The 12,234-nt window shown below is 55.4% G+C and overlaps 3 protein-coding genes across 3 annotated transcripts; 1 reads left to right on the top strand and 2 right to left on the bottom strand.

Moving 5' to 3' along the window:
• Positions 1-1,009: 1,009 nt before the first annotated feature.
• Positions 1,010-1,818, top strand: IWZ02DRAFT_8719 (uncharacterized protein). Its single transcript, XM_066771349.1, has one exon. The coding sequence runs from the start codon at positions 1,183-1,185 to the stop codon at positions 1,618-1,620; it is 438 nt and encodes a 145-aa protein (XP_066626902.1). The 5' UTR covers positions 1,010-1,182; the 3' UTR covers positions 1,621-1,818.
• Positions 1,819-5,147: 3,329 nt separating this feature from the next.
• Positions 5,148-5,772, bottom strand: IWZ02DRAFT_369817 (glucosamine 6-phosphate N-acetyltransferase; the record flags this gene model as incomplete). Its single annotated transcript, XM_066764461.1, has 2 exons — positions 5,148-5,252; positions 5,347-5,772. 2 exons carry the CDS (start codon positions 5,770-5,772, stop codon positions 5,148-5,150), a joined length of 531 nt encoding a protein of 176 aa, XP_066626903.1.
• A 1,190-nt stretch (positions 5,773-6,962) lies between these two features.
• Positions 6,963-10,680, bottom strand: IWZ02DRAFT_486446 (uncharacterized protein; the record flags this gene model as incomplete). The annotated part of the gene is made up of 3 exons (XM_066769263.1): positions 6,963-9,270; positions 9,327-9,396; positions 9,465-10,680. 3 exons carry the CDS (start codon positions 10,678-10,680, stop codon positions 6,963-6,965), a joined length of 3,594 nt encoding a protein of 1,197 aa, XP_066626904.1.
• Between the last annotated feature and the right edge of the window lie 1,554 nt (positions 10,681-12,234).

Here is a 12,234-nt window from a genome sequence, read left to right on the forward strand (position 1 = left end):
TGTGTACATGGAACATGGGTAATGTACTACTTCTTGGAATGCCCATGCTGTCTGCCTGAGATTTGCGATCTTTCTGCAGAGTCACGCGCGTGCGTTTCCATCAAAGCCGATTCTGCCTGGAATCCATTTTGTCATGGAGAGAGGCCGAAAGTAACGTGTTTGCTATGGCCGCGGTGTCTTCTGAGCGCGCAGTGTTTTTTGGCGCGATCAACATCACCCAATGAAACACCATCATGGAAATTTCATAGACCATACCTCTGGCCGTCAATAGCTGAACAGATTGTCAAACTGACGCGCATTGAACAGCTGCTAGCAAGTGACTGACTGACCTGCTGCTGCTTCGTCTCCAATGTCAGACTTATAGTTCAATTTCCCCTCCTAGATTGATTCACAGTCCATGTGCACCTCCAAATAGCTTGTAAGCAGCCTCGTGTTTCGGTCGAATATGGGTGGAGGCGGGGGCTTGTGGATGTAGGGACGGGAGAGCGAAGTCAGAGTCTTTTCAGGTGAGGTTATTCTCTTCGCCCTGAGCAATGGTCCGTATAATTGTGGACGTGGCACGCTTGGCTGCATGTCTTTACAGATTACACATCCTGGCTTAACCTAACCCTAACCCTAATTAGGATATAGTCTTCTCTCACCCTAACTTCACACCCTAATCCCCTAGCCCTGATTATTACCTTAACTAAACACCTCTTTTTTTTCATTGTTTCACATTTTTTATATGCAGCCATAATTAGTACGGGGCTTTTATATTAGTCTTTCTTTAGTCTAGTGGTGTGGTGTTTGAGTCCTAGTGTTCTTAGTGGCCTGTAGTTTTATCGGGTTTTTAGTGTAATGGTGCGGGAGCTAGTTGCGTGCACGTCCATAATTATACGGTCGAGGCCTGAGCGCGCCGTGTGCATGCCTGGGCAGCGTAAGTTCCCAGCCAGAGGCGCACGGAATCGGGAGGAGTGACTAGATGAGAATGTTGTTAGACAGGATCATTGCTGAGGCAAAGATCTATAGAGACGGATGGAGCGGAGTGACTTGGCAAGGTCATCTCGAAAGATATAAATATTTCGAGAAAGCCATAAATTGCAGTTTCGGTTGAAGCGCGCTATTCCAACCCATCACTTTACTGTATCTGCCTTTCAAATATTGATCCCATCTTCTTCCTCAAAATAATCAAGCTCGATCACCATGCGGTTCCTGATCGCAGCCACTTCAGTTCTGACCCTCTTCCTCATGTCGGTCGGTGCCATCTCCGTCGCTGGCGCCGAAAACGTCGTTGGACAGAAGATCCACGTACGTGATGCTGCCGCCGAAAACGCCGTTGGACAGAAGATCCATGCGCGTGATGCAAACTCCGACACGCCGCTATGCGAGCAATATGAGATCGAATGCGACATGGCTGAAGAAAACTATATGCAAAGCGGTTGCATGGATCCGAAGCCACCAAATCCCTCTACGTGTAGCGATCTGGAAGAATCTTTGGACTCTTGCCAGACATTTCTGGGGACCAATTGTCAGGAAAAAGCCAACCATGTCGCTGCCGCCAAAACGCTGTTAAACAGAAGATTCACGCGCGTGACGCAAAACGCCCAAAAACGCCGTCACACAGAAGATCCACGCGCGTGACGCTCCCTCCTGGCAATGTGCGGAATGGAAGCAAATATACTGGCGGAAAGAAAAAGACTATGAAAACGCCGGTTGTTCGAGCAACTATCCGCCAGATCTCCGGCTGTGTGAAAGCATATCTGATGCTATCTACGATTTGGACCACAAACTGCGGGATTGTCCTCCATGAGGCATATAAAGATGGACGCGCTCGCCACCCGCCTCGACGATAAGATCAACCTGCTACCTGCAGTCTATGCGGAGCTCTTGGGTGCTTAGGGAATGGAGATTTCGTATTCGTCTTCTTCTAATTTCGGGCTTTTATTGATGGAGGAATTGGTCACTGTCTGAAATGCGCACGGACCGGCGGTATGTCAATCTGGAAAATCAACAACAGTTTTCACCGAGGGTATTTTTTCACACTTTGTGAGGGAATGACGGCTTTGTGAGGATTGGTAGTGGTGGGAGACTCTCCTTACGGTATGTGAGCAAAATGAAATTCGTTTTTCCTTCGCAAAGTCCGCACTGCTGAAGCGATGATGAACGTTTGATTTGAAACTGATATGTCAAACTAAGTTTAGGGAAAAAATGATGTTCAGCTCGGACCGCATCCTTCCCTCCCGCGCAGTGGTTTGCAGAGTGAGAACGCAAAGCAGCGCAAGCAAGCAGTCGTTCTGTTGTCCCAAACGGGGTCGCGGGAACGACAGCCATGCCTGCCTGCCTGCCACAACACGCGCCCCTGCACAGCCCGTTCTGTCTTAGAGAAGGCATTGCGGCCCCCCCCCCCCCCCCCCCCCCCCCCGGAAAGCGGAGCTGTTCTTGGCTCTCGCTCTCTCTTCCACTCCTCGTCAACACGCTACATTTTTCCTTTGGTTTGGCTTCTATTCTTTTGACCACGCTCCACCCTGTTTGACGCAGTCGCCGCTGCCCACTGCCGCTGCCGACGCTATTGCTACTGCTGCTTTTTGAATGCCGGCAGACGAACTGGGCGCGTGGCGATATGCATGCTCGGCATCAGCCTTATTTGGCGCTGATTTGGATGGGTGACCGGAGAGCGAGAGCGCGCGAGAGAGAGAGAACGTGGCGCTGTGCTGTGACTTGAAGAGCTGAGCAAAGAGCGAGCGGCAAACCCACAGCACTGCGGTGGTCCACCAAGCCGCGCGTCTCCTGCTTCTGCGCCACCATCACCATTCTCATCAGATTGCAATCAACAACAACCACCACCGCTTACGTAAATGGAGTCTTGAGTAGGTATGTGGTAGAGAAAGAACGTGCCGCCCGCAATGACGGCGGAGCTCTGCGTGGCTCGGTTGGCTTTCCGCACCCCTGGGTCCAGGAAGAGAGTCATGGGGCAGCAGCGGCTGGAGCCGACCTGATACGAAACGCTGAAAAAAAAAAAAAAAAAAAAAAAACCTACCAAGAAAAGCACAAGGCGGCTGCTATTGGCTTGCCAGAGGCTGCTGCGGAGACGAAAGTGGAGGGTGCCGCCCATGCCGAACATTTCCGAAAGCCAACTCGAAATGAGAGAGACTGAATTTAAGGGCTACAGCCTTTTCTCTCGCGTCACGTGCGGTTGGGAATGAGTGGTTCTGATTCACCCAGCAAGACAAGATAGCATGCTTGCCACAGGGTTACGGAGTATCGGCATCGCTCAGTCAGTTGACTTATTTGAAGAAGAGTAAATGGACGAGGTCTTTCTTTCTTATTCCTCGGCGAATAAAATGCTCTGCGCAAGGCACGCAGATGACATGCTCTCGTGCGCTGCCATGTGGAAAGATTTAGTCTCACATCTTCAAGGTTAGAGGGATACCGTTACCCAAATAGAAGAATGATTCAAGTAGAAGCTGAACAATTTGTGTGAACCGTCTTCCACGACGACGACTTCTTGTCCTGCATGCTCGCTACGCCCGGGTGGAATGCATTGTCTTCTTTTTCCGTACCGCTGCACCATGTTGGTATGGACTTCAAGGTGTCCTGGTCGACGTTGCCCAACAGTAGCAGGAGAGCCGGGAGAAGACGAAGATTTTTTCCGTCTCTTGCGCTCTTGGAATGCTTGCTGCACACGGGTGACGGGAAAGCGATGGCGCGTTCACCAGCCTCGGCCTTTTGTCAAAGCTATGAGCTACGAGCGTGCAATGAAGAACTTTGAAAGCAAGCTTTTACCAACGCGTCGGCACAGTGCCGCAGCAAGACGATGCATCGATCGTTCCTGCGGTCAGCAATCAGGTTCGCTTCAGCTTTGTTCCTGGTCGCTGCCGAACTGTTCCGCTCCTTACCCGCTTTCGTCTTTTCCTTTGCTGGGCTGCAGCCTTGCAGTAACTCTGTTCACCGCGTCCGTTCGATCAGAAGCACTGAGAGCCAAGAGGAGCGTGCGCTCCGTGCTGGATCTGACGGATCTTTCCGCGTAGTTTTTGATGATGATGCAAAGCGAGTTCGCCGACGATCGATGCACCTATATAACTGTCTGTAGGTTTGAAATCTTTTGAGAGCTGCCAATGTCGACCATCCCGTGGGCTTCATGGACCAATTGTGTCGAGGAAGACCACGGCTGGCCTTGGAGATGTTTCTCTGTGATCTGAAACGTCGGCCGATGTCCAGTCGTAGACATGTGGTAGCGGCTGGTAGAGTTGAAGGGCTCCAGAACGTTCCGTGACGGTGCACATTGGGTATCAACCGGAATGGGAGCACCCTGAAGTTGTCCATAGTGCTGGTCGACCGCTCCTTGGACGCAGCCGTGAGCGTGAGAGTCTTCATCCATTCTGTCCGCCATTTTCTCCGGAATTCTAGCCGTTACCAGTCAGTCCTAGAGGGGCCTATGTCCACCCATTAGCAAGAATTTCAGTTGCTCTTCAGGATGAGACTTCGATTATGTCCCCTCGAAAGTAGTGCCACCATGTCCTGGGCCCATAATCCATATTCAACCCGATCCACGCTCTTGCGTACAAGTTTCCCTGCTGAATCGGTGCTGCCGTCTCGTCGATACGCATTGCATACGGCGCGAACGAATTGCAAGCAATCTCATGGCTCGATCAGAGGCCTGGTAGCTCCGACGAGAGCCATAGCAAAATGGCAAGATGCCCACGGCAGTATTGGTGTGAAGTTGAATATGTGTTGGTCGATGGCAGGTTTCTGTTTTCCGTTGGTTGGAAGTGCAAACACCGGGACGATTAGCATAGACGTTCGAGGAAAAAATCGTCGCAGTTCAGCGGCCCCACGGATTCGTCGTCGTTTTATAGACAGAGGTTCAGAGATTAGATAGACCGCATGGATGCCGCGCATGTGACCAGTCCTTGTCAACGCGCACGAAATCTGCGCCTTGCAGCACGTCAAGCGCAAGCAGAAAAGAGGCATTTGGCTGACACGCACAAGATTAAAATCTCGTTTAGATAGGTCTTAACATTCTTCCAACGCCCGTCTTGAATCGCTCATCTCTTTGAAATCCGCGGCTGAAGGCAGCTGTGCTGATCGCTCATCATTCCCATTCCCATGCACTGCAGTCAAGTCTTGACCAATTATCCGACAGTAGTATATCCAGAAAGATGTTCTTTTTAGGCCTTGGGCGTGTCGTAGTAGTGCGCCATCTCGAGGCCGGCACGCTTGAATCCGCACTTGACGTAGAAGCCCTCGTTTGCCTCGGAGCAGTCGAGAATGGTCTGAGGGTCGACGATATGAGCACCGATCGAATCCGCCAGTGAGCGCCGCGATCAAACGGACAAATGCGCACGGAGGGGGACAGCGCCAACTCACCTTGTAGCAGCCCACCTTTTCGGCGACAAAGTCCAACGCCTGGATGATGCGCAGCCCCAGCTTCTTGCCTTGTTGGTCCTTTGCAACGGCAATGTCCTCAATGTGTCCGACGAGGCCGAGGCCGTGGATGAACTTGCGCTCGACGACTAGAGCTCCCGTGCCTACGATGCGTCCGCTGTCGTCGATGATGCAGATGAGGAAGTACTCGTCATTGCGGCGGCTCATCCAGTCGTAGCGCTCGTTCCACTGCTTCTCGCTCACGTCGCCGACCGTCGTCAGCACGCGCAGCACGTCGAGGAAGCCTGCGTGGTAGTCGCTGCGCCGAATCGGTCGGCATGTGTAGCCTTGCGGCAGGGCGGAGAGGACCGTCGGCGAAATGAACTCGGTGCTAAAGAGGGGGGCGTTGGGGTCGGAGAGGATCGACATGGTGGGAGGTCAATGGGATATATGGGGTGGATATGAAGCTGAGGGCGACGGATCGGATTGTGGACACGGTCGAAGGAGTCGATGCTGATCAGGCGTTCCAGAAAAGGAGGAAAAGTCGAAGTGTTGGAGAGGCTGGGGACTTTGGTCGAGAGCAAGGAGGCAGGTGCGGGACGGATGTGTGCCAAATCCAAAGCCAAAAGCTGGGAGAATGGGAGTTGTAGAGGAGGAGGTAGAGCGAAAAAGGGTCAGATGAGGGGATTCTGTACAGGAACAAAGTTGGAGGAGGTGGGAGAAGAGAAGAAGAGGCCGTTGTGATTGATGATGTTTTTGGCGGGGAGGACACCCCTGCGCGGGGGTCTGCCCTGCCCTGCCCTGCCCTGACTGATCGTCGCCGACACACTTAATTTAGCCCCTGCCTGGACCCATGAGCTGCGGTCAAGACCGACGACACCACAACGTCTCCATCATGAAAATGCCACCTTGACGATATCCACGTTCTAAATGAGGAAGAGCCGAGGCGCTGATGCGACCATCTTCGGGAAGAAATTCAGGCCGCTACTTCCAGCCCCCCTTTCCTCCAAATTCCAGAATTGACATCCATCTGATACCCCGTACATTTGCACTCACGAGAAACCCCCGTTCCTGAAGAAAACTACCGACTGACGACCAACAAGAGAGAGCATGGTCACCATTGGAAGTGGAGACGTTGTCAACGCAAAGTCGTAGGCGCATCCTGCTTGCGCTCTCGTTCACTCAAGGTATTAAGCATAGTGGGTGGGATTCTTGTCCATTGCTGCTCCCCAACTTTCTCCTTTTCCCTTCGCACCTTTTTCATTTTTTCTTTTCCTTTCTTTTCTTTTCTTTTCTTTTCTTTTCTTTTCTTTTCTTTTCTTTTCTTTTCTTTTCTTTCCTTTTTTTTTTTTTTTTTTGGGTTTGCATCATAATTATCCACGCACTCAATCGAACAGCGTCGTTGGAAAAGGCGAAAAAGAGAGGGCGGAGAAGGTGTACGATTCCTGTACAACACCAACCAGGGAGCAAGCAGAGGCAGGCACCCACAACCCCACACACGCACATACATACATACGCGCGTCTCAGACAAACAGAAGACAGAAAAGAAGCAAAAAGCCGCGCCTCTCATCACTCATTAATACGCTCGACCCATACCATCTCATCTCCTACGTCTTCTCTTACGCCACATCCACCTCCTCAACAAGCTTCCCCTTGGGCGCCTTCTCCTTACTCCTCCTCTCCTTCAACTGCGGCTGCTCCTCTTCGTCCACATTTACCTCCACCTCCTCGACATCACTCGCACTACTACTAATACTCGTACTACTCTCCCACCCACAACCGCACTCGCTGTCGTCGTCTTCGCCGTTGCCAATCATGCCGACGCTGCTGCTTCCGCCAACGCCGCCCAGTGCGCCGCCCGCTGCTAACACGGCTTGCAGCGCTGCTTCTAGCAGGCGGTTCTGGCGCTCGACGGCTTCGAGCCGCGCCTCGAGCGCCGCCGCGCGACTGCGTTTTCTGCTCTTGCCGCCTGCCGCGGCTGTGGCTGTGGCAGTAGCAGCGTTGGACGTAGCCGTGGTCGTCGATTTGCTTTTGCCGCCGCTACCACCACCACCGCTACTACCACTACTATTACCGCCACCAGCAGCCTTTTTGGCACGGCCGGCTGAGCTTAGGTGGTGCTGCTGCTGGTGATGATGGTGGTGCTGGTAGTAGTGCGGCAGATACGACGGGTGCGAAGAAGACTGATGCGAGACACTGCCCGCCGCTGTCGTCGACGAGGAGGATGCAGTGCCGCCGCCCGCTGTGCTTCCCTGTAGTAGGCTGCCGCTGCCGCGACTGCTGCGCGAGTCGTGCGAGAGGCGCGGGTATGACGACCGCGAGACGACGGACATGGCGCTAGGCGTCTGCAGTGTGAATTGCGAGGCGCGGTTGTTGTTGTTGTTGCGAGCCCCGCCGTTGTCGCCGCCGACGGCGAAGCTGTTGGACTGGCGATGGTGGTGGTGGTGGTGGTGTTGGTGCGTGCTTTTACGGCTGTTGGGGCGCGACTGGTAGTGTCCGTGGTGGTGATGGTGATGATGAGGGTGAGCGTGATCGCGCTGGCCGGGCACGAATTTCAGGCTGCTGGCTCTGCGAGTTCTCCCACTTGGATATCGCTCTGGTCGAGTCTCCAACGCCGTGTCGTCCAAGCTCTTCCTCGCGCGCCCGGATTCGACAAGGGCCAACGATGATGCGCCGCCGCCGTGAATACCGTTGGAGCTCCCAGCGCTCGTCCGCACTGCGATAGCCATGGGACGCGATTGTCGTCGCTCTTTCAGGACCAGGCGCGCTGGCTTCTTCGAGTGCTTGGGACGAGGCAGAGGCATCTGCTCTGCGACGGTGACGATGGGAGACAGCGTCATTTCGCCAGTCAGAGGCGTGTACCCTGTCCGATGAGAAGGAGAAGGATGGGGGTCGTTGGAGACGGAGCAAATCGAGGCAGGGCGGAGACGCGTCGAGTCCCTATCCTTGGCCTTATCATTGCCCTGGTTTCCATCTCCAACGGAGAGCCTGGCAGTGCTAGACGACGGCGTCGTATTCGAGCGTCTGATCAGGTGCCTCGCGCGCTCGAGCTGGTCTCGATTTGCTTGGGTGATTTTGGTGGTAATGTCGGTCGTGCGGTCAACATGTCCACCGGCACTGCTCTCTTCCTCCAACGGCTGCGCCACAATCTCGTCAATGTTGTGTCGGCGACGCTGGTGATCGCGCAGCTTGCGCGCGCGCGTCTTATCTTCGCGGCTGTGATGATGCGTCGCCTCGACGCCTCCTTTGTCCAGCTCAGGCGACGACGACCCTTCGCTCACAAACGAGTCCTGGCGGCTCTTTTCCTCGTCTTCAAGGTCAGACTTGATGCTGACAGAGAGCCTATCTTGCTCCTTGGACCGGTACATGCCCTGTCCCGCAAGGCGCTCGCTGCTCGTCTCTTCGGTCGATCTCTCTTCCGCTCGGCTTCCAGGCTTCCGAGTCTTTTTCTCATCGCTTCTCAAGCTGTCCGCCGATTTCGAGCGCAAAAGATCCATGCCCACTGGCACTGGCAGTATGATTTCGACATCGGTCTCGAAAGCCTCGGATTCAGCATCATTCATGGCAGCAAGAGAGGGCGACGGGCGACCACTCGGTGGATTGCTAAACAGCGCCGCCTTGATGTCAGTAGCTGCCGAGCCGGTGCGCCTGGAATTGGGCTTGTCAGTCTGCTTGACGACTTGATCATTGTCGACAAGCGTCGCAGACTTGTTCGTCGTGGACTGCGCATCGGACACTGACGGTGCCGAGGGGTTGGTTATGCGGAGTCGACTCTGTGCCGGCTCAGGGATGACAAGAGAGTCGGAAAGATCTGGATGTTGCTGGAGAGCCAGCGTTGACAGCCAGGTGTCGAAAGTGTCAGTTCCCAGGCCACTGCTGGGCTTGTCCATGAGCGAAGCGGACCGGCGCTTGAGACCAAAGTCGCTGCTGTGAAACAATCAGTTTCCGTAAGTTCTTTCCTTTTTGCACGAATCAAGTCTCACCTTCTACTCTGCATCGACGAATTCCCATCCGATGGAAGATGGTCCGTCACAATCTGCAAATATTTTCGTCCTTCAAGACATCAGCGAAAATGCCCTCACCATCTCGCCGACGACGACCAGAGACAAGACATGACTCACCTGTCGTGCTCACCTTTTGCACCACGCCCTCGGCCGGTACAAAAGTCTCGTTGATCCCACTGCCACCAGCCCCACCACCCCTCATCTTTCCAGTCCGCATGCCCGGAATCCCAACCCCCTTACCAGGCCAGCCCTCCAGCGAGCCTACCTTGTCCACGAAGCCGCCTTTTCGTCCAGACGACCGATGGTACCCCGGCAAGAACCTCAGCGCTGACTTGGACGACGTCGACCCCTTGCTGCGGCGGCCGCTGCCAGACTCGCTACCGCTCGCCGGTCCCGTGTCCCGGAGAAAGGACGCAAGTTCGCGGTGCTCGGGACCGATGCCGGGGATGCGGGCATAGGGACCCCGTGGGATGCCCACAGTGGTCATTTTCTTCGGCTTGCCCGAGTTGATGCTCGTGCTCGTGCTGATGGAAGTGGTGATGGAAGGACCTTTGTCGTTGGAGGGGATGAAAGTGGGTGCAGTTTGGGGTTGAGAAGCGGAAAAGCGGCGGCCGCGAGTGATGGGTCTGTTGGCAGTGGTTGTGGCAGGAGAGATGTTGGTCGTCTGGATGCGAAGGACCGGCTTGACGCGTGGAGAGGTTGCGGTCTGCGAGGTAGGTGTATCGTGCCGACCAACGCTGCCACCACCGCTGGTAGGTTCTGCCCCGGCGGCAGCGCGCTGAAGAAATTCCGCCGTGGTGGGCGACTTGGCAGGGTCCCCCAAGCTACTCTTGGTGTTGGTAGACTGCCGCTGCTGCTGTTCCTCCTCTTCTTCCTCGTCGAGGATGATGACTCGAGGCGAACACCGCAAGTCCAACGAAGCAGAGGAGTTGAAGTGGCCGTCGGGCCAGAAGGGTTGATCAGGCAAGTTCCACCAGGGTTCAGTGGCGCTGCGGTCCTCGTCGACGTCAACGGTACCGGGAGCAGCGGCCTCTGACGGGGAGCTGTAGGTCTCGGACTGAGACCGGGGCTCCGCGTGTTTATCTAGACGGCGCTTGGGGGCACGGGCACCGCCAGGCCGCTGATGGCGACGGAGAGCGGGTGGAGGAGGAGACGCGGCCGGAGGATTCACCTCGTGGGACCGCGGAGTGTGATTCATGAAGGTGTACGACGGGGTGCGTCTGTGAGGACCCAAAACCGGAAAAGGTGGGGCGCTGGAGACTGGATTGGAAGCAGGGCCGGGACCGTCAGAGGGGGCATTGGCAGAGCCTCCACGAGCAAGACCGAAGACCATCTCAGCGGCAGACGACGGAAGGCTGCATGAGCCTCAGGCGGTCAAGAAGAGGTAACAAGGTGAGTTGGGATTTGGGAATAGAAACCTTCGGAGAACGTGGCAGGGGGTGGATGCGCCGGCGGACAGGAGGCGAGGTAACGTGAGAACGGGGGGGCTCGAGAAGCGGGAGTGGAAGAAACTGGCAGCCTGAGACGTGACAGTTCTGGTATTTGGGTCGGAGCAGTTGCTTTTCGGTCTCTGTTCTTTTCTTTTTTTGGGTGATGCCGAAAAGCTGCTGCGTTCACTGCAATGCACGAGCAGCAGCAACAGCAGCAGCAGCAGCAGCAGCACGACGGCAACGCGTGCTCCAACAGCAACACCAGGGTACGGACTCGAGAGAAAAAAAAATGGTAGGTAGAAACTGGGGACAGCGTACAAATGTTTCTGCCCCCTTGAATCAAACGTGGCCTCGGGGAACCAGTCAGACAGACTAGCGGAAGCGCAAGTCGCAGCAGAGCAGGCGACAACCTGGAAAGGGTCAGTTCCAAACGGGAGCGGGAAGCGCAGCAAACGCGCAGCAGCAGCGAGCAGCGCACGCACGAGAGTGATGTTCTCAGCAGCCGGCTTGCATCAATATAAGCACTGCTATTCTCGCCCGTCTGGCGCCGGGGGGGGCTGCCCACGCCGTGCTACGTCTCGCCCCCTCGATCCATCTCTTCTGAGCGCAAGAGGTCAAAGGCGCCCTTGTTGTGCGAGGGCGTCTAGCGCTTTGGATTGGATGCCTCTTGGGGGGTTTCTCGTTGCACGGCACCAAATGTCGTATGGACTCGTACTGTAACTAGCGTGGCGGGCGGTGGTGGTCCTCATTGATGGATGTCTTGGGAGAGTGCGGTGTGGACCGTCGACCGTCGACCGTCGACCGTCGACGCAGGCGGCACGCTGGCACTGCTGTGCGACGTCGGCCGCCGGTGCCATGGCCTGGCCGAAACACACACCCACACAGCGCGGGAGATGGGCAGAAGCAAGGAGTGTGACATGAGCTGCGAGCGCCTCCGTTTGGCGCTCTGCTTAACGAGGCGCCTGCGAGTCACCGGCGGGCAAACACCGCCATATTAACTGGGCTGTGCCTGTCTTGGGGGTTTGCCACATGGAGAACCGAATTACCAGGGGGTGGATTTCGAGTCGTCAGGGTCAGGTCAGGCACAACCAAGGAAGCCCGGCGCTGAGTGAGCAGAGCAGCAGCTGGGTGGTAGGTACTGGTCAACGTGTGACAGGCAGGTACAAGTTACATAGATGTCCATCTCATCATCATCATCATCCTGTGCCACCATTTTCAACAACACCACCTCAAACTCTTGCCAAAAATGGCCCGCCCAAGCGCACAAATGTCAGCACCAGCGTCAACCAAAGCAGTCAGCGCGCAGCACCCAAGCTGCCTCCGATTATATTTCCGACCGTCATCTCATGCGACCATGCAGCAGATCCGGACGAGGCAATCATGCTTCGTTCCCTCTGTACGTACAGTCTGTATGTGCGCACGCAGGTAGCCAGCCCGCATTCGCGTGAGGACCTCGT

The sequence above is a fragment of the Phyllosticta citriasiana genome (assembly GCF_038021145.1).
Source record: "Phyllosticta citriasiana strain CBS 120426 chromosome Unknown IWZ02scaffold_1, whole genome shotgun sequence".
Lineage (NCBI taxonomy): Eukaryota > Fungi > Ascomycota > Dothideomycetes > Botryosphaeriales > Phyllostictaceae > Phyllosticta > Phyllosticta citriasiana.